This window comes from Rhinatrema bivittatum, chromosome 3, assembly GCF_901001135.1.
Source record: "Rhinatrema bivittatum chromosome 3, aRhiBiv1.1, whole genome shotgun sequence".
NCBI lineage: Eukaryota > Metazoa > Chordata > Amphibia > Gymnophiona > Rhinatrematidae > Rhinatrema > Rhinatrema bivittatum.
In genome coordinates, this window is record NC_042617.1 from 276,546,159 (window position 1) to 276,566,897 (window position 20,739).

Here is a 20,739-nt window from a genome sequence, read left to right on the forward strand (position 1 = left end):
TGAGGGGGATGGGAGATGGAGAGATCAGGGGAATAGAGATGAACTTGGAGGGGGGGATGAAAGAGCAGAAGGGAAGATGAGATTGGTCAGGGCCAGCTCTAGGCTAACCGGCATCTGGTGAGAAAACTATTTGACACCCCTGCTACTATCACCAATGAAAAATACCAGCTTCACTCATGCTACCACCTGTAGCCTCACTCTTACCTTCCACCCTTCCCGCCTTGCTCTTAACTGCTGTACCTGCCACCTCCTTCCATCCTCACCTCCTTGTTCTTGCCCCCCCCTTTCCATTCTTGCTCTCCTCATACTTTCTGTTCCTGCCCTCCTCCTATCATCCTTGCCACCCCCCCCCTCCTTTCATCCCTGCTCTCACCTCTCTTTCCAGTCTCCCCTCCTCATTCTTACCTGCCCTTCCTGCCCCTGCCCTGCTGACAGGAGAACAGTGCTGGGGCTGGCGTTAAATTTTCCACGTTAAAACAGAGTGATTTGGGTGTGTGGTCATTTTTTTTTGCATCCTGCGGTAATGGCTAATAGCCTCATCTACATCAATTTACATAGGATGAGCACTATTAGCTACCTACTCGATTAGACAGGCGGTTTGGTCGCGCTAATCCCATTATTGCATCGGACGTTAGTTTAGCGCGTCCAATCCAGAGTTAACCGGTGCCCTGGCCTAAGCATCTGCTGTTGCATTGGCCCATAAGTGCATTATGCATGAACTTAATGCAAATAAATATATAAATAAATAATTGTAATTACTGCCCATTTATAGACATGTTCTGGGTGGTTTACACCATTCAATTGAATTTGATTTCCATGAATGGCCAGATTGAAAAAAACAGGATAATTGTGCACAAAAAACCCCTAATTCTCAAGCAGATTCTACTTATTCTATCACTGTCTACAATGAGTCTGTATTTATCAATGTCAGATATTAAGGCCCATCATATAATGTCAGTTACTGACATCTTCATGCTATGACCTGCTGTACCAAGTCTATCTGTCAATCAATAGCTATTGCCTAATGTGCTATTCATATGCATCACTATCCCCAACCTTGTGTGTAATGTCCTCCTTTATAATGTCAAGTTAACTGTACCAGTTATTATTTACTCTCATGTGCATCCTACACAATCTGTCAATTTAAAAGTACTAATGTTATTTATTTTAATGTGTAACCTATTTATGATAAATGTACCAGTAGCTTATACCATTGTACACCATCTTGGTGAAGTTTACTTTCAGAAAGGCAGTTAATAAATCATATTTAATTAAGCAGGACAGGACAATTTCTTTAAAAAATGTGGAAATAAGGGTCAATCCAGAAACAAATACAAGGTGCTCGCTTTTTATTGGATGAATACTATATTTCTTTACAAGATTTCGTATTCGAGCAGGTCATCACCATAAAAGTAGACAAGCACGGCAACCATACCACCAAAGCCGGTCACCCTGCTCGGTGCAGAATCGGCAGCGGCTTTGCCCAGTCCCGCCTTTTCATTTCCTTACTGAAAGGCAAAATTTGGGCAAAAGCGGGGCAAAAAAAAAAAAAAAAAGCAATACATCCGGAAAAGGGTGGAGAAGAAAAAAAAATCGAAACAGCAAAATATAACCCGTTCGTCACGAACAGGATTCGAACCTGTGCGGGGAAACCCCATTGGATTTCGAGTCCAACGCCTTAACCACTCGGCCACCGTGACTCCCGGGCAGCTGCGCGCGCAGCTCCCTGACAGAGCGCGACACACACAGGCAGGCGAGGGCGAGCTCGTGAGTGTAGTTCTTACTGGCGCCTGTGACGTAACAATGCCAACACCCCTAGTATTGGGTAGTTTGTTCTTTTCCTTAGACTTTTCTTCTTATTGATTGAGAGGCGGGGGCTCTCTTCCTGGAAGGAATGAAAGTAAATCTGCCTTGCAGTTATCCATGCAACTAAAACAGCGATGACTCGCCAAATAAAATCCACCAAAAGCATCACGTGTGTCCCCGTTCCCCCGGCAGGTGGCGCTCTGACCCCGCCGTTTCGATTGCGGCTGCGGCCGGCAGGCGGCGCTCTGACCCCGCCGTGGTGCTCGGAAGATGGCGGTGCGGAAGAAGGACGGAGGCCCGAACGTGAAATTTTACGAGGCCTCCGACACCGTCTCGCAGTTCGACAACGTGCGGCTGTGGCTAGGGAAGAACTACAAGAAGGTAGTGAGACCAGGGGGAGGAGGCCGCCGCTCCGCCAACCTCAGTCCGGGAACAAAGGGGGGAGGAGCGGAGCGGGGCCGGGCTCCCCCCCCCCCCCGGAAGAGAGCCGCCGGCGGCGGGGGAGAGGATCACTATAGGAGTATTGGGGGGTGCCTCATACATCTGGCTGCAACTGGACATTCTCTCCCGAGGGGGTCCCATCATCCGCCATCGCCCTCCCCCAGTACTTCCATTACTCCCTTTTAATACAACCAAGTCCCTCCAATACGACCCATGCCCCTCGATCTGCTTATCCCAGAGTGGGGTTGACAGTGGCAGATCCCCTGCCTTAGAAATGAAAGCTATGCTCACTGCTGACAGCCGGGCTGGGGAGCAGTGCTGTGCAGTGGGTACAGATGACCTCCTCCTGCACTGGTGCTCCCAGACTGCACTTATCTTTGACCCCGTGTATTCAGCAAGCAGACAGCCGGAGGTATCTTTTTGTTTGCCTCATCGCCTTGCTTCCTCTTAGCCAACCTTTACCGAAGTTCAGATTGACACTGGCGGTCTGTGCATTAGTGACGGGTCAAGGGTCATCTTTGTCCAGCTGTGGGTAAAAGATTCCTTTGCTTGTGACATCATAATTGGTTCCAGAGTGACAAGTCTTAGTTTCATGGGCCCAGGGTCATGTGGTGCTGGAGATCCTGGGATAGTAAGAAAGTAGGAGAAAAATCTACCCAACGAGTACATCCACTGCTGTATTCTCTTTACCTGAGATTAGTTCTGCACAGCTCAGGCAATGGATGTACCTGTGCTGAGCTCGTTAGTGATCAGAATCCTCCTTCCAGATCACATGTCAGCAGTGTGAGTGTTGGTGCTGCCACGTGGGCTCTGCTCCCTGAGAGCTGATCACTGCTGACTGTGGTGTCTGACAGGGCAGCTGTTCTTTTGGTCTGCCTTTATTCCACTCAGTGAAACTGCTCCTTGCCGGTTTTTTTTTAACCCTTTGATACTAATCTTCTGTTTTCCCCTTCTCTCCAGTACATCCAGGCAGAGCCACCTACCAACAAATCCCTCTCCAGCTTGGTGCTGCAGTTGCTGCAGTTCCAGGAGGAAGTGTTTGGGAAACATGTCAGCAATGCACCACTCACCAAACTGCCGGTAAGTGTCAGTGTTGCCCCACCTTCTACTGTGCACCCATATTTCTCCCTTTGCCCTTAGTTTCCACTAAACTCCCATGCCCTGTTTCCAGTGTGGTACCTCCTACACCCCCACACCACCTCAATATGTGTGCTCCTCCTACTATACTTTTCACAGTGTGCCCCCTCCTATTAGACACCAGTACTCCCTCACAATCAGGCTGATACAGAATGGTGCGCTCGACCCAGTGCACCATTCATCACGCTATTTGCCTTGTGTTTCTGACCCACGTCTGTTACCCCTTATACTGTAAGGGGTAATAGTGCATCGAAAACGCGCGGCCAACCCCCCCCCCCCCTCCCTCGAAAACTAATAGTGCTCATCACATGCAAATGCATGTTGATGAGCCTATTAGTTAGTCGCTTGGGATACTGGGCAGGCGTTTAAGTTCTAAGCAACCTGGAAAAGTACAGAAAAGCCCAAAATACTGCTTTTCTGTACACCCTACGACTTAATATCCTAGCGATATTAAATCGGAGGAACAAAAAATGAAAATAAATATTTTTTAAAAATCTGCCCGCCAGTTGACGGGTTAGAAAAACAGAAACTCAGTTTTACCGGTGCGGCGTCTGTTTTCCTAATCCGTGGCTGTCAGCGGGTTCGGAAGCCGATGCCGGTAAAATAGAGCGTCAGTTGTCGGGACCCACTGACAGCCACCTCTTTGCTAATAAGGAGGCGCTAGGGGCGCGCTATTGTCCCTAGCGCCTCCTTATTAGCGCACCACCTCATTGAAATAGAGAATCGCGTGCCCGGGAGAGCGGGCGCTCAACACGGAGCACCGGCTCTCCCACATTTTTTTTTACTGTTATCGGCCTGAATGTGCTTGCTCCGTACACCCATATCCCCAGGGCCAGATTAGGCATAGGAAACTGGGACCTCCCATGCTGCTCTTTGCTTTCCGGGGAGGGGAAGGAGGGAACTCCTGTGCCCTAAATTACCTGCCTACAGGTGCCATCATCTTAAATCCGTCCCTGCATATCCCCTCCGCTATGTCCCTCTTAACTATATACCCTTTTACACCCATACATTACTAATACTTGACATATGCAGCACTGTACAGATACACATCAGAGATGATCCCTGCTCATTGAGCCTTACAGTCTAATCAAGATACACAGATGTAAGAGACTTTAGGAGGTGTATTTATTATAGAAAGCATGTTTAAAATCAATAAGGCTATGATTAGGGATAGCCAGGTTCAAGATTTAAAAATAGCCTCACAAGGCTCAGTTTTTCACCTCACCCACAGTATGTTAGCTTATAAATAATTTTCTCTGCTTCATTGCTGTGTCCCCCTTTACGTTCCCCCCCCCCCCCTTCTCCATGTATGGAAAATAAGTTGTTTTTCTAATGCAGGTTTGTAAGCTGGAGTGATAAACGAAACAAAAAAAAAAGATTTCTGTTGTGCGATACAGCTTTAAATTGTGACACGTTCTCATCTTTACAACAGTTGGAAGCTAAAATTAAAATTAGAATTCTCTTCTTTCATTACTTCCAGTTGAGGTTTTTTTGCTGTTAGGCCCGGGAAATCAATGCAGATATTAAGAAACCCATTCCAAGGAAAGATGTTTGTTTAGTAATGCTTCATATGAAGCTTTGTTGTCTAAAATATATAAACTATTACATGATGCATGGAGCAATAAGGAACATCTGCACACAGCTGTCTGGAATACCTGGCTAGATGCACCTTTAGCTTCTGTGCACTGCAAAGTTGTGCGTAGCTTGGCTTCCAGATGTTCATTTTCTGAGTTGTATAGAAGGTCACAATCTAAGATCATTTCTAGGCTACATCTTGTCCCACCCCTAGCAAATATATGGGGATAACGGATTCTGCACTGTGTTAGAGAAGAAGTAATTACTATTGGCAGTTTGTTCCATATGTATTGGAGTGTGTGGAAATTCAAGATTTCTGAGGGAAAATACGAGATAAAGGAAATTGCAGGTCTAGTAATGGATATGGATCCTACATTGTCTGTTTTGGGATTCTTGGAGGCAGAGAAAAACTTTAGGGAAGCATACACACCTTATATTGTAATTGCTTTTAGCTGCAAGAATTGTAATAGCTAGGAACTGGAAAGCCAGTATGGGTTCAAGTTTATGTGGAATGGGGTTCTAAAGTGAGGGAGATAAGGTAATATGAGAAGTCAGCTATGAACCTGAAGGAGAAATGCGAGCTATTTATATCCAGTTGGTCCTCAGTTACACAATGGCTGCTGTCGGAATTATCACACTTTAGTCCTTGTTTTCGGAAGTTGTGAATTTTATTGGTTGTAAAAATGTATAGTTAGTATTTCAGAAATATGGCTTGGATTTATTAAAATATAGTACATACTGTGTATATAGATACGCATATACATCAGGAAAGATAATTTGATCCAGTGATCATCTTATTTGGTTTGTTATAAGCTAACTTGACACTTTGAGTTTTGAAAGATATAGAATGGTAACATAATTGCTGTAATTTGTATGGGATCTCATTTTCTGTATATGCTGTTATATTGTGCATATGTTAAAAATGCTTCCATAAAAACAAAGTTGGGGGGCGGGGGGAAAGGTGAGATTTTAGGCGGGATTTGACTAGGGCCAGAGAAGACAGCATGACGCACCAGCTCAGGAAGGCTGTTCCAGGCATTCGCCAAAAAAAAGGCGGAAAGTGCCTGGCTCTGGTGATGGAGGAAATGGGGGCACAGTTAAGAGTAGCGCGCCGTGAATGTAATCCACTTTGAAGCGTGGAAAATCAGAATTTAAATAAATTTAAAAAAATGAAGGTTGTGAGGTAGGTGGGGGGGGGGAGGGGAGGGAGGAGGAGGAGCTGCAGAGTGAAGGCTCTCGTAGGGTGAGCAGGCGAAGCTTGAATCTGCGTGGAAGCGGATGGGGAGCCAATGCGGTGACTTGAGAAGATGGGTCCCGTGGTGATAACATTGGAGCGGAATTTTAAACAGATTATAGTGGAGAGAGATGACCCAACGAGAGACCTGTGAGAAGCAGGTTTCAGTAATCTGAGCGGGAGGAGGTGAGAGAATGGATCAGGGTTTTGATAGTGTGTTCAGAAAGGATGGGATGGATTTTGATGGTGATACAGAGAAAGAAATAACACTTTTTGAATGTCTGCAGAGGAGGGGAAGGAGCTGAAAAAGACTCCCAAGACGGCAGGCTGAGAGAATGACCAAATTATCCACAGAGGCAGATAAAGGGATGATGTTGGTTTTGGAGGAAAGATAAGTAGTTGTAAGCCTGTCAGGACAATCTTTCTGGATTGATTATGTATATTATAAATGTAAATGAAGACAGAGTGTATGCTATAATATCCCCATACTTAAATAGAAACAAGACAAAAAAAGTGAGCAGGGAAAGCTTTGTTGAAAAGTGCACAACAAGGGTTCAGTAGTCCCAATCCAATTTTTAATCGTCCATTAATCCAACATCAATCCAGTTGTAAATAGCAAAAGGGTTAAATATCCTGACACGGCCGTGTTTCTCCTTACAGGAGGGACATACCTATAACAAAATAGAAATTTGAGGTTAATTGTGGTACAGTATATTAAAAATACATAAAGAATGAAATCTCTAAGCAATTACTGTACAGCAGTAGGAAAAAAGAAACATGTCAAGAAGTAATAGAAACAAGCGGTGACCATAATAAACGCTCATAAAAGTTAAGACCTCACAGAGAAGTAAAGCAGCAGCCGTATTTGGTTCAGCCAAGTTGGAGCAAGAACATAAGCACACCGTTTCATTAAATACACGACGGCAGCTTGCACAAAGAGGAAGCTAAATCCCACACACATGGTGCAAAAAAGTTCACATGGCAACAAATGGCCAGTCAAAAGGGGGAGGGAATTTTTAAAGAAAAATATCTCAAAAAGAAATGTTTATAATGTAGGAACATTACTGATGTTCTGAGTTTTCTTAAATACCTCTGGTTATTTACATTATGGATCCTTCTACAGATGTCCCGTTTTTTAAAATTTTTATATTGCTTTGCATTTTTGAACAAAACTTTCCCTGCACGCTTTTTTCTCTTATAAATGTAATGGAACATAGAGCATAGTTCTGTCTAGGCAAAATTAAGTTTAATGTATCAATGCCACGACCAGGTGGTGGCAATGTTGGATGAGCAAACCCGGATCAGTCCAGACTGCTGGGTTTTGCCTCCCTTCCAGCAGATGGAGACAGAGAAAGTTTTACTGACACTGCCACTTAACTTGAGGTGGCACCTGCAATTTCTCAGTACTTCTCTGTCTCCAGCAGATGGTGGAGGTGCAAAACCTGCGGTCTGCAGTCTGAAGAAAAAAAAAAAAAAGGATTTTGAATCTTCTGAGCCTCCCAAGGGGTTGCTAGGTCCTGGTGGGACCCCCCCCCCCCTGGTTGGTGAGGCGTACGGACAGGGGGTTGGGAACCCTGATTGCTCTCTACCTTGGCACTACTCAGGGTGAATACTGGAGGTTCCAGCGTCTGCACCCTGTGGGGAGGACCAGAGCTGCTGCCACTCTTTAAGGGAAGCGTCCTTTTTCTTTTTGATGCTTTAAAAAAAAAAAAGTGATTTTTTTTTTCTTTTTGATAGTAGGCTTTGGGGAGCGGCAGGTCGGGCATTCGCGGAGCGGGCCCCCGCCCCCTCCCTGCACTTCAGTGTTCTTGTTTTCTGGTGCCTTGTTGTGGCGGCTCTCTACTTCGGGATGCCGCGTGGTTCCTCCTGCTCGGTTTGTGGAGATACACACGCGCGCCTCTCCTGGGACAGCCGACGCGCTCGATGCCTCTCTGGGGGAGAGCCTTCATTGGGGAAAGACGCGTCTTGTTCCCGCGGGCGCCACGAATCTGGCGGGCTCATCTTACCGAGGCAGCGTGTAGACGACCCGTTCTCGCTGAGTGCGGGAATGGCGGTCATCTTGTCTACCTTTTCGGCTGCCTCACAGCATGCGGAAGGGGAGGAGGATTTCTCTCCCTTATTGTCCCCTGAGCCTGGTACCTTCGGAGGAGGCCGAATTAGGGCAGGGAATCTTGGCTCGACTGATAATGAACTCTCAAGATGACTCGGATCCTTCGTCAGATTTTTTTTATTCGATTTTGTGCTCCTGCTTCATAAAGCTTACAAAAGCCAGGAAAACCAGAAAGGTGCATGGATCCACAGGACAGGCCAAGAGGCCTTGAACTTCCCGAGATCCTAAAGCTACCAAGGTGGATGCTTCGGTTTTGGCGGTCACAAAGAAGACCACCAATCCGGTGGCTGGTGCCAAGGCTCTAAAGCACCTTCAGGACTGAAATTTGGAAGCGTACCTCAAGAAGATTTTTGAGGTTTCGGTGCTTGGCATTCGAGCAGCTGTATGTAGCAGCTTCATGCTCGGAGCGGGCTTGCGCTAGGTGCACTGCTTACAAGCTGACAAGTCCTTGTCGGATTCTGAGACCCAGGAAGCGGAGCGGCTGGAAGCCGTGGTGGCCTATGGCGCTGATGCCTTATGTGATCTTCTCAGGATGTCATCCAGAACTCTAGTCTTGGCTCGCAGGCTCCTCTGGTTGAGGAATTGGTCGGCCGACATCTCCTCTAAGGCTCAGCTGGGTGCTTTGTCCTTTAAGGGAAACTTGATATTCGGCAAGATTTGGAGGAGATGATTAAACTTCTCGGCGAGAACAAGGTGCATAAATTGCCTGAAGATAAGCCCAAAGGGAAAAGCTCCTTCCTGGCCCGCTTTCTGGCGGGAAGGAACAGGCGTTTTCACCCTGCAACGACCTCTAGTAATTCCCAGCGACAGCCATGAGGCTGGGAAGCAGCCATCATGGACCCAGTCCTTTTGCGGAAGAAGAATTGGGAGAGATGGTCTCCCAATTTCTATTAAGTTAAATTCTATTAAGTTAAATTCCTTAATTTCTATTAAGTTAAATTCTATTAAGTTAAATTTTTCAATGGTATAGCATTATCATTACTCTATTAAGTTAAAATATTCAATTGTAAAGCACTGCTGCTAGTCGTTAATTTATATAGCACTGTTGCTAAGCATTGTTGATTGTGAACCGATGTGATGTTACTAAACGAATGTCGGTATAATAATAATAAATAATAATAATAATTACCAAGGCAGCTCCAAATCTTCCCAGTGATGCCTGGCTGGTTCGCTCCTCGGTGCCAACCGTAGGAGGCTGGTTGTCCCTGTTTTACGAGGAGTGGACCATACATTATATCTGAAGACTGGAGGATAGCTAATGTAACCCCAATATTTAAAAAGGTCTCCAGGGGCGATTGTTATTGTTTGGGAGAGTTGTGGGTGGATCCTTGGGCCGGTGGCAGATGACCACGCCCCCCGGGGTGGATCCCGAGAGGGACCACCGGTCAGGCTCAGAGTATGGAGACAGACACACACTAGATCTTTTATTAGACAGTATACTGAACCACCAGAGGTGGCAGTAGTGAGCTGGAAAGCCCGGCTGGGCTGTAGTCCCTCAGATACTGGAACAGCGATCCCTGGAGGCTGAGCTGTAGAGAAAATGAAATATAGTGAGTAGGCAGTGTATGCAGATGGTAACACTCACACAATGTCCCAATAAAGCCCAGGAGCTGGCATGTGTAGGCCCTCGAGGAGCGAGTACCTGGTTCCAGGGAAAGCTCAGAGAGAACGATGGTAACTCACTGATGTAGCTGATATAGTTGGTAGTGATGACTTCCAGGCAGAAGAGTATATGAAGCAAGTCTGAGAACAAGGGCCCTCGAGGTGCGAGTACCGGTTCTAGACTGTCACCTGAAAAACAAAGGAGAGAGCGAAGCCCCCGAGGAGCGGGTACCTCTGGTAAGTCCAAGGAGGCAGAGTTGCTCAGAAAGATAAAGCGAGTCCGTAGTCAATCCGATGTCAATCCTTTGTCAATCTTTGCTAACTCGATGTGTTAGCAAATACTGAGACCTTAAATATCTGTCGCGGGTGACGTCATCTTAGGGGGACACCCCCGAGGTTCGCGCCATTGCCGGTACTTCAGTTGGGGCTGCGCCGCGCGTGCACCCCTAGGCCTCCAGGAACATGGCAGATAGCATCGAGCCGGTCCGGGAACGCCCGAAGACTTGCGGCAGAAGAACGCCGTGGCAGCCAATCTTCCCATGGCCGGAGAGGGAGGCACCAAAGAGGTAAGGAGGGCGGAGAGAGGGCGTCGGGCACCGACGGACACAACAGCGATCCGGAAAACTACAGACTGGTTAGCCTGACTTCAGTGCAAGGAAAAATAGTTGAAAGTGTTCTAAATATCAAAATCACAGAACATATAGAAAGACATGGTTTAATGGAACAAAGTCAGCATGGCTTTACCCAAGGCAAGTCTTGCCTCACAAATCTGCTTCACTTTTTTGAAGGAGTTAATAAATATGTGGGTAAAGGTGAACCGGTAGATGTAGTGTACTTGGATTTTCAGAAGGCGTTTGACAAAGTTCCTCATGAAAGGCTTCTAGGAAAAATAAAAAGTCATGGGATAGATGGCGATGTCCTTTCGTGGATTACAAACTGGCTAAAAGACAGGAAACAGAGAGTAGGATTAAATGGACAATTTTCTCAGTGGAAGGGAGTGGGCAGTGGAGTGCCTCAGGGATCTGTATTGGGACCCTTACTTTTCAATATATTTATAAATGATCTGGAAAGAAATACAACGAGTGAGGTAATCAAATTTGCAGATGATACAAAATTGTTCAGAGTAGTTAAATCACAAGCAGATTGTGATAAATTGCAAGAAGACCTTATGAGAGACTGGAAAATTGGGCATCGAAATGGCAGCTGAAATTTAATGTGGATAAGTGCAAGGTGATGCATATAGGGAAAAATAACCCATGCTATAGTTACACAATGTTAGGTTCCATATTAGGTGCTACCACCCAAGAAAGAGATCTAGGCGTCATGGTGGATAACACATTGAAATCGGTTCAGTGTGTTGTGGCAGTCAAAAAAGCAAACAGAATGTTGGGAATTATTAGAAAGGGAATGGTGAATAAAACGGAAAATGTCGTAATGCCTCTGTATCGCTCCATGGTGAGACCGCATCTTGAATACTGTGTACAATTCTGGTCGCCACATCTCAAAAAAGATATAGTTGTGATGGAGAAGGTACAGAGAAGGGCTACCAAAATGATAAGGGAATGGAACAGCTCCCCTATGAGGAAAGACTAAAGAGGTTAGGACTTTTCAGCTTGGAGAAGAGACGGCTGAGGGGGGGATATGATAGAGGTGTTTAAAATCATGAGAGGTCTAGAACGGGTAGATGTGAATTGGTTGTTTACTCTTTCAGATAATAGAAAGACTAGGGGGCACTCCATGAAGTTAGCATGTGGCACATTTAAAACTAAACGGAGAAAGTTCATTTTCACTCGGTGCACATTTAAACTCTGGAATTTGTTGCCAGAGGATGTGGTTAGGGCAGTTAGAATTGGATAAGTTCTTGGAGGAGAAGTCCATTACCTGCTATTAATTAAGTTGACTTAGAAAATAGCCACTGCTATTACTAGCAACAGTAACATGGAATAGACTTAGTTTTGGGTACTTGCCAGGTTCTTATGGCCTGGAATGGCCACTGTTGGAAACAGGATGCTGGGCTTGATGGACCCTTGGTCTGACCCAGTATGGCATGTTCTTATGTCTTTCTAGACTGCAAGAGAATTGTGATTACCGCCTCTGAGAAACCCTTTTTTCTCAGACGACACCTCTCAAAAGCCATGCCACTAGACAAAAGCGATGCGTTTGATCCGAAAATATGGACCCTCATTTGTCCTGTTTTGGCTCAATTGTTTATGTTTGAAATTACGCACCACTTTATGTGTATGTTCTTACAAATAAAATATTTTTCATTAATGAATATTGATCAGTATATTGCTTGCACACATTATTGTCTATTGTATTTCCTCTATATGTGTGAGCCGTATACTCCGCCCTGTCTTTGTGCTGATCTGTGGTACTACAGGAACGAAAATTAGCAGGCAAGAACCAATTTTCCTGTGTGCCACCTGCATCTCTTCAGTATTTCTGTCTCCATCTGATGGAGGTGAATCAAAACCTGCGGTCTTGAACCAATTTCAAGATTCTATAAAAAAAAAAAAAAAAGCAAAAGAAGATCCCTTTTGATCAAGCAGGACAACAAGAAGTGGAGATTCCTCCCAGGGGGTCGGCAGGTCCTGGTTGCTCCCCACTCTAGTGAGGTGCCTGGGGTGATCATTGGTGGTCCGTTCCCTCCCCCAGCCTAGATCCGGAGCAGCCTGTATGCCTTGTCAGTAACCTTTTTTCTTTGTTACTCTCTGAACGTCTACAAAAAAAAAATTATGCACAGCTCTGTTACTGTTTAGCTGCGCAGCAGTTTTTTCCACTTTCGTGATCCGAGGCTGTGGCGGTGGCTGCGGCTGCCCGTCTGGTCCCCGAATCCCTTCTCTGATTTTCTTTCGCAGCGGCGCCTTCCCTGAACACTCCCTCAGCGACCATGCCATGCTCTGTGCGCTGCTCGACCCTGCAGGGAAGCAGCTTCGCAGCTCTCTCGCACAGGCCTGTGCGCTTGTTGCCTCCCCAACGGGGAGAGATCTTCGGGGGCCGTGTCAGGATCAGCGGCGAAGTCCTGCGGTGCAGGCAAATGGCCTGCTATTTATTTAATAACTTTTATATACCGTCCGGGAACCATCACAACAGTTTACAGAATTTTACAATAAATAGTAAAGATAGCAAAATGTAATAATAACAAATACAATGGAGAATAAAAAATACATGATTAATAGAATAAAATAAAAGATAATAAAATACTAGAGGCAGCTGTATTCAGTAAAAGTGTGAACGGATAACATAGTCATAAAGTCAGGACTGAAACAGAAAAGCTCTTTAAACAGGTTATAAAAAGAATCATGTTGGATCCTGATAGGCCTTTGTAAAAAGCCATGTCTTTACTTCCTTTCTGAATACTTTTAGATCTGGTTGAAGGGAATTCCAGCACTTGGGTCCTGCCAATGATAAATCCCTATCTCTTACTTGAGAGAGGTGTGCTGAACGGACAGAGGGAATATTTAGGGGACCTTTATTAGCAGAACGGAGATTGCATTGTGGCGTGTGAATCTTAATGGTGGCATTAAGCCAGTCAATTATGTTCACCATATATATGATTTTGTGAAGAATGCCTAAGACTTTGTATTCGATTCAATATTTAACCAGTGTAAGGATATTAGGATTGGTGTTATATGGTCATGTTTCTTGGTTCCTGTTAGAATTCTGGCTGCAGTGTTCTGTAGAATTTGGAGAGGACGTATGGTGGAGGATGATAAGCCCAGTAGAAGAGAATTGCAGTAGTCAATGTTAGCAAAAATTAGAAGTTGGAGTACTAATCTGAAGTCAGAGGGATTTAGTAATGGTTTCAATTGTTTTAAAATCTGAATTTTGCTGTACCCTTCCTTTGTTTTGGTTGAAATGTGTTTTTTAAAATTTAGTTCAGAATCGATTATGACTATGCAGGCGGATCAGGCCGACCTGTTCCCGCTGAACACGGGAATGGCGGCCATCTTGAAAACTTTTTCTGCAGCTCAAGCTAAGGCGGCTGGGGGAGGGGATCTCCTGCTCAATCGAGTCCTGAGGGCCCTCAAGACTCGCTGCCCAACCTCTCTGATGTCTATCCCGATCCCCTGGAGGGGGGTGTGGCAGGCCCAGCTGTTTTTACTTCAGACTTTGTGCTGTTAATGCATAAAGTTTACCTAGCTAGTCAGTTGCAGCAAAGCTGTGGTTCACCATTTGGGCAGATAGAGGGGTCTCCAAGGAAGGTCCCCAAGCGGCTGGAGCCACAGAGATCTCTCAAGGTCCAAAAGATTTGGGGCCCCTCACTTCCGGGACACTTGAGCCCTACTCGGGGCACTTTGGACCATGGCAGACATCCTGATCCTCCCTTGGACCCTCCGCTCCTTTTTGGAGTCAACCTGGATGAGGAGCCGGAGAAGGCTTTACATCTGGAGGGAGACGACCCAAAGGTCATTCGCCTATTTCAGAGGGAGGAGTTGGAACCTCTCATTCCACATGTCTTAGCAGAGCTAGGAATTGCACTCCCTCCTGATGTCTCGGCACAGGATCCAGTGGATCCAGTCCTGACTGGTTTGCGAGGTCCAGCCAAGACTTTCCTGTTCCATCATATGGTTCAGCAAATTATGGTCCTGGAGTGGAATACTCCGGAGTCGGATCTGAGAATGGGCTGAGCTATGGACAAACTTTACCCTTTTCCTGAGGAGAATGTAGAGCTTTTGAAAATTCCAAAGGTGGATGCCTCCATGTCGGCCATCACAAACCCCCCCCCCCCCCTACTATTCCGGTAACAGGTGTGATGGCCCTTAAAGACCTCCAGGACAGAAGCTCGAAATACATCTCAAACGAATATTCAAAGTCTTGGCCCTTGGCATTCGGGCTGCCGTCTGTAGCAGTTTCATGCTTCGGGCGAGCCTGAGCTGAGTGCAGCAGGTGCTGACTACCAGGGATCTACCGCCTCAGGACTCAGCACACGCAGAGTGTTTGGAGGCAGCTGTTGCGTATGGGGCAGATGCCTTATATGACCTCCTTTGTACCTCCTCCAGGATGATGGTCTCCGCAGTCTCAGTGAGGAGGCTCTTATGGTTACGCAACTGGTCTGCTGATGTCTCCTCTAAGGCTCAGCTTAGCTTAAGGGCTAATTCCTTTTTGGTGAAGACTTGGAGCAGCTGATTAAGTCTCTAGGCAACAATAAGCTTCCGCAGGACAAACCTAAGGCATCTGAAGGTTTTCCTCTGACCCGCTGTCGTCTTCGGGACAGAGACACTTCTGGCAGAGCAGGGCTCCTGCTCCGGGCCAGCGACAAGCCTCGGGGAGGTCTCGATTCTGGTCTCATTCCTTTTGCGGCCATAGAGTGACTCGAGAAGGCATACAGGGGTCCCTGGGGCCCAAGTCCTCCCAATGAGATGTGGCTGGCCCATTCCTTCATTCCGGTTGTTGGCGGATGGCTGTCCCTGTTTTTCGAGGAAAGGTCCAACCAGTGGGTTCTGAGCATCATAGAACACGGCTACCTGTTAGAATTTGCTCGGCCTCTCCGAGTCCTGTTCATGATCTCTCCATGCAGATCCCCTATGAAAAGACAGATTGTTCGGCAAACCCTTCATAGGGTGGAGTGCCTTGGAGCCATTGTTCCCATTCCACAGGGAGAGTGGAAGATGGAGCGTTATTCCATCTATTTCATGGTACTGAAGAAGGAAGGTTCTTTCTGTCTGATCCTGGACCTGAAAAAGGTGAACAAGGCCCTCAAAGTGCCGCATTTTCAGATGGAGACCCTACACTTGGTCTTTGCGGTGGTCAGGCAGGGAGTTCTTGGCTTCCCTGGATCTGGCAGAAGCTTACTCACATGTCGGTATCCACAAGGATCACCAGAAATGTCTTTGATTCATGTTCTTCAGAATGCATTTCCGGGGATTGACAAAGTACAAGCAGTCTTTCTGAACCAGCAGTGGCAAGATTTGGGAATTATTAGAAAGGGAATGGTGAATAAAACGGAAAATGTCATAATGCCTCTGTATCGCTCCATGGTGAGACCGCACCTTGAATACTGTGTACAATTCTGGTCGCCGCATCTCAAAAAAGATATAATTGTAATGGAGAAGGTACAGAAAAGGGCTACCAAAATGATAAGGGGAATGGAACAACTCCCCTATGAGGAAAGACTAAAGAGGTTAGGACTTTTCAGCTTGGAGAAGAGACGACTGAGGGGGGTATGATAGAGGTGTTTAAAATCATGAGAGGTCTAGAATGGGTAGATGTGAATCGGTTATTTACTCTTTCGGATAGTAGAAAGACTAGGGGGCACTCCATGAAATTAGCATGGGGCACATTTAAAACTAATCGGAGAAAGTTCTTTTTTACTCAACGCACAATTAAACTCTGGAATTTGTTGCCAGAGGATGTGGTTAGTGCAGTTAGTATAGCTGTGTTTAAAAAAGGATTGGATAAGTACTTGGAGGAGAAGTCCATTACCTGCTATTAAGTTCACCTGGAGAATAGCCACTGCCATTAGCAATGGTAACATGGAATAGACTTAGTTTTTGGGTACTTGCCAGGTTCTTGTGGCCTGGATTGGCCACTGTTGGAAGCAGGATGCTGGGCTTGATGGACCCTTGGTCTGACACAGTATGGCATTTTCTTATGTTCTTAAGATTCTGGAGAATGGGAGCTTTCAGACGGAAGTGATGGTCCTCTTCTTTCGCAGATGGGGTCCCCCATCTGGATTTGATGGTGACTCAAAGGAATGCCAAGGCTCCACGCTTTTTCAGTCACAGAAGAGAACACAGAGTGGAAGGGGTCGACGTCTTGGTGCTCTCATGGCTGAACAACGTTTTGCTGTATGTATTCCCTCCGTAGCCTCTGATAGGCAAGATTCTCTGGAGGATAGAAGTTCACCCCGGAACGGTAATCTTGGTGGCCCCGAAATGGCCCATACGGCCCTGGTTCATGGACCTGAACAACCTCACAGTGGACAGTCCCCTGAGGCTGAGTCATCTTCCAAATCTGCTTCATCAAGGCCCTATATTTTTTGATCAGGCAGATCGCTTTTGTCTAGCAGCCTGGCTTTTGAAAGCAGCAGTTGAAGAAGGGTTATGCAGAGGACGTGATTACCACGCTACTTCAGTCACGGAAGACATCTATCTCTTTGACTTACGTCAGGGTGTGGAAGGTCTTTGAATCATGGTGTCGCAAGCAGGGGGTTCTCCCTCGTCAGTCCTTGGTGGCGAGATTCTTACAGAAAGGCTTAAGCAAAGGAGTATCCTTTAATTCCCTCTGGGTCCAGGTGGCGGCCTTGGGTTGCCTCAGAGGCAAGGTTCTTGGTGTGGCACTAGAGGCGCATCCGGATGTGGTGCGTTTCCTCTGGGAGGCAAAGCATTTGAATCCCCCAGTCCGTCCAATATGTCCATCCTGGAGCCTTAATTTAGTCCTCAGGGTCTTGTGTGAAGCTCCTTTTGAACTTCTTAAGAAGGCCACCTTAAAGGATCTAACATTGAAGGCGGTATTTTTGGTGGCGATCTGCTCAGCTAGGAGGGTGTCTGAGCTCCAAACCCTTTCTTGCAGAGAAACCTTTTTGCGAATTTCCGAATCCGGAGTCTTTCTCAGAACGGTTCCATCTTTTTTGCAAAAGTTGTCTCAGCCTTCTACTTGAATCAATCTGTAGAACTTCTGGCCTTTCCAAATGTTGAGACGGATGCGCCTCATGCTAGAGAGTTGGGGCGTCTAGATGTCAGAAGGGTTCTGTTGCTTTATCTTGAGGTCACAAAGGTCTTCCAAGTTTTGGATCATTTGTTCATTTTGTGGAGCAGTGCTAAGAAGGGTCATAAAGCATCAAAGGCAACCATAGCCTGTTTGTTGAAAGAGGCCATTGCTTCCGCTTACATTTGCCGTGGACGGCCTGTACCTGATGGTTTAAAAGTGTATTTGATTCGATCTCAGGCTGCTTCCTGGGCAGAGTGCCAGTTGGTCTTGCCACAAGAAATTTGCAGGGTAGCAACATGGAAGTCTCTACATACTTTTGCCAGGTCCTACCACTTGGATGTCCAGACACCGGACGTCAGCAGTTTTGGGAGCAGTGTCATTCGAGCGAGATTTTCAAGGTCCCAACCTAGATAGGGAAGCTTTGGAACATCCCAGCAGTCTGGACTGATCCGGGTACGTACAGGGAAAGGAATATTGGTTCTTACCTGCTAATTTTCATTCCTGTACTTTCATGGATCGTTCCAGACGTCCTCACATTGGGTGGTTGATCAGTCAGTTTCTTGAGAGTCTGCTCTGATTGTTCCAAGCACTGAAGAAGGCTACAGGTTTCTTCTTATCCTGTGTTCAGTTTTCACAAGTTTATGGTTAATTTTGTAGGTTTTCTTCTTGTCCTCTGCTTGATTTACACTATGTCTTCTTATTGTGTTTTGCTTTGGTAAGGTTAATACTGAAGTGATGCAGAAGGCTCACCAGGTTAAGAGGGGGTGCTCTTCAAGTTTTTCTCTGTCTCCATCTGCTGGATGGAAGGCAAAATCCAGCAGTCTGGACTGATCCGTGGTACTACAGAAATGAAAATTAGCCAGTAAGAACCAATTTTCCTATTTGGGACTTGGTTCTGGTTGAAATTTTGGGTGCAGAAAGGTAGATGTGGGTGTCCTTGGCATAAAGATGGTACTGAAAGTTGTGGTAAGAGATCAGAGTGGAGATGGGGGGGGGGAGGGGGGAGGGTATGGATGTTCTCTTTTCAGGTTGGGGTAGGTGGGATGTCAGGAAGTGTAGAGTATTTTTCCTCTGCTCACATCTCCCTGCCATCTATTCAAATCTATTTGTAGATTAAGTGCTTCCTGGACTTCAAGGCAGGCGGAGCCCTGTGCCACATTCTGGCAGCCGCCTACAAGTTCAAAAGTGACCAAGGATGGTGAGTCATGGGGAGATGGGGGAGGGAAATGATTAAAGGGCTTTTACTCACTCATTGTTTGGAAAAACCAGATTTGGAGATGGGGAAATCATGCTTGGGATTGCTATTCCAGTACTGAGGACATTTCTTCACCTCTCCTCAACAGCTTTGCTAATGCCCCCACATCGTGCCCTGCAGCAGCCCTTGCTATTCCAGTACTGAGATCCCTCTCCTCCCCCCCCCCCCCCCCACGTAGATCATGAGCTGAGAGCAATGATTTCACGTTTTCTTTTTCTTTGCTGAAGGCGGCGGTTTGATTTCCAGAATCCCTCGCGCATGGACCGGAACGTAGAGATGTTCATGACCATCGAGAAGTCCCTGGTGCAGGTAACTGCGCTCTTTTCTCTCATCTCCCCCCCCCCCCCCACCACCACCACCTCTCTGCATGGCAGGAGTGAGAACAGGTTATCATTGCATCTGTTTTTATCACTGCAGAATAACTGCCTGTCGCGGCCCAACATTTACCTTCAGTCGGAGATTGAGGCCAAGCTGCTCAGTAAACTGAAGGACATTGTGAAGCGCCATCAGGTATGGCACCCCCGCATCTCTCAAACACCCAAACGTTTGTGAACATTCGCTACTTTACAACTCTGTATCTTTCATTCTGTGTGTACGTACTCGTCACTGTCCATCTTGTCTGTCCATCTGTCACTCCTGGAGGAGGTAGAGCATCTCATTCAGTGGGTGTGTATTGTCTGTCCTTCAGCAGCTGCCACCGATGTTGCTTCTCTTGTCTCTGGTGTCGGGCATCTAAGTCGGATTTATTTTGTTTTAGGGAACGTTAACAGAGGATAAGAGTAACGCATCTCATGTTGTCTTCCCTGCTCCCAGCACCTTGGAAGAAGGTGAGACCTCCATCTCCATCCTGCTCTCTCTCTCCTGCTTCAGTTTTCTCCTGTTACATTGTCCTGTTCCTTGTACGTACCTGGATCAGTCCAGACCCTGGGTTATGTCACCAATCCAGCAGAGGGAGACAGAGAAAGATTCTACTGACTGACGTATACCCTGGAGTGCCACCTGCAGTCCGTCAGTATTTCTCTGTCTCCCAGCAGAGGTGGACGTGCCTAACCCTGCAGTCTGTGGTAGTTTTTTTCTTGTCAGTTTGTTTAGGAATTCTTTTTAGTGAGGTTGCTAGGTCTTTTTTTTTGAGACTGTTACTTTTTTTTTTTTTTTTTTTTAATCTTAAAGGAAGTTCAGCGATCTAGCTTTCATTAGCAGCCGCTTCACTGCCTCCCAGGAGGTGGGGAGGTCCTGAGGGGACTATCCCTCCTGGTTCTGAGGTCACCGGAATTGGGGAGGTTATTTACCCAGCAACCACTCCTGGTCAGGGTGATACCGGGGGGCCCGGCTCACTCACCCTATTTGGAGCAGCTCCTGGGGTCCACGGCATTTGGTCAGGTAAAATAAAAAATAATATTTATATTTCTTTCTGCCGGCAGCTTTTTTTTTGTGGTTTGTTTCGCTCATTCAGTGCTCGGCGGCGCCGTGTGTTTTCCTTTTCACGTCAGGGTGTATTTTATTCTTTTCTTTTTTCTTCGTGCCATTTTTCAATTTTTCTCTCGATGCCGCGCGGCCCTCAAGGGAGAGGCTCTGCTCTGCTTGCCTCCCCGGTGGGGAAGGCCCGTCTATTTCGGCCGCGAAGGATGGCAGTCGACCGGCTCGCACGGCCCCGAAGCCTCGGCATGGCTGCTCCCCTACTCTGGACCCGTTTTGCTGCAGTGCAGGTACAGAAGCTTTGCTGAGTACCATGCGAGCGGCGACACAGCAGACCATGCAGGGAGCATCGGATCCGCCTCCCTTGTCACCGCAGCTGGCAGTTCCCGGTGGGGACAAGCCACACGAAGATGCAGCAGGCTTAGATGAGGAGGGCCTCGAGGAGGCCTCAAATTCCTCTTCCTCCTTTTCAGGGGATTTTATCAGGTTTCTCCATAAGGCCTACAAGTC

At 46.7% G+C, this 20,739-nt stretch overlaps 1 protein-coding gene and 1 non-coding gene across 11 annotated transcripts in view; one reads left to right on the forward strand and one right to left on the reverse strand.

The window, feature by feature from the left end:
- Window positions 1–1,618: 1,618 nt before the first annotated feature.
- Window positions 1,619–1,700, reverse strand: TRNAS-CGA. Its single transcript has one exon. It is a non-coding gene; the product is annotated as a tRNA-Ser (tRNA).
- A 330-nt stretch (window positions 1,701–2,030) lies between these two features.
- Window positions 2,031–20,739, forward strand: part of SMARCC2 (SWI/SNF related, matrix associated, actin dependent regulator of chromatin subfamily c member 2) — a 153,284-nt gene continuing 134,575 nt past the window's right edge. For 5 of the 10 annotated variants that reach the window (XM_029594716.1, XM_029594722.1, XM_029594723.1 and 2 more), the window contains exons 1-6: window positions 2,031–2,187; window positions 3,208–3,327; window positions 18,671–18,756; window positions 19,041–19,122; window positions 19,231–19,323; window positions 19,571–19,640. In XM_029594716.1, the coding sequence (XP_029450576.1) occupies window positions 2,077–2,187; window positions 3,208–3,327; window positions 18,671–18,756; window positions 19,041–19,122; window positions 19,231–19,323; window positions 19,571–19,640 (562 nt within the window). In that variant the 5' untranslated portion in view covers window positions 2,031–2,076. Of the gene's footprint in view, window positions 2,188–2,298; window positions 2,660–3,207; window positions 3,328–6,480; window positions 6,595–18,670; window positions 18,757–19,040; window positions 19,123–19,230; window positions 19,324–19,570; window positions 19,641–20,739 lie in introns of those variants that run through there. The other 5 variants (XM_029594717.1, XM_029594718.1, XM_029594725.1 and 2 more) reach the window with 4 other exon arrangements.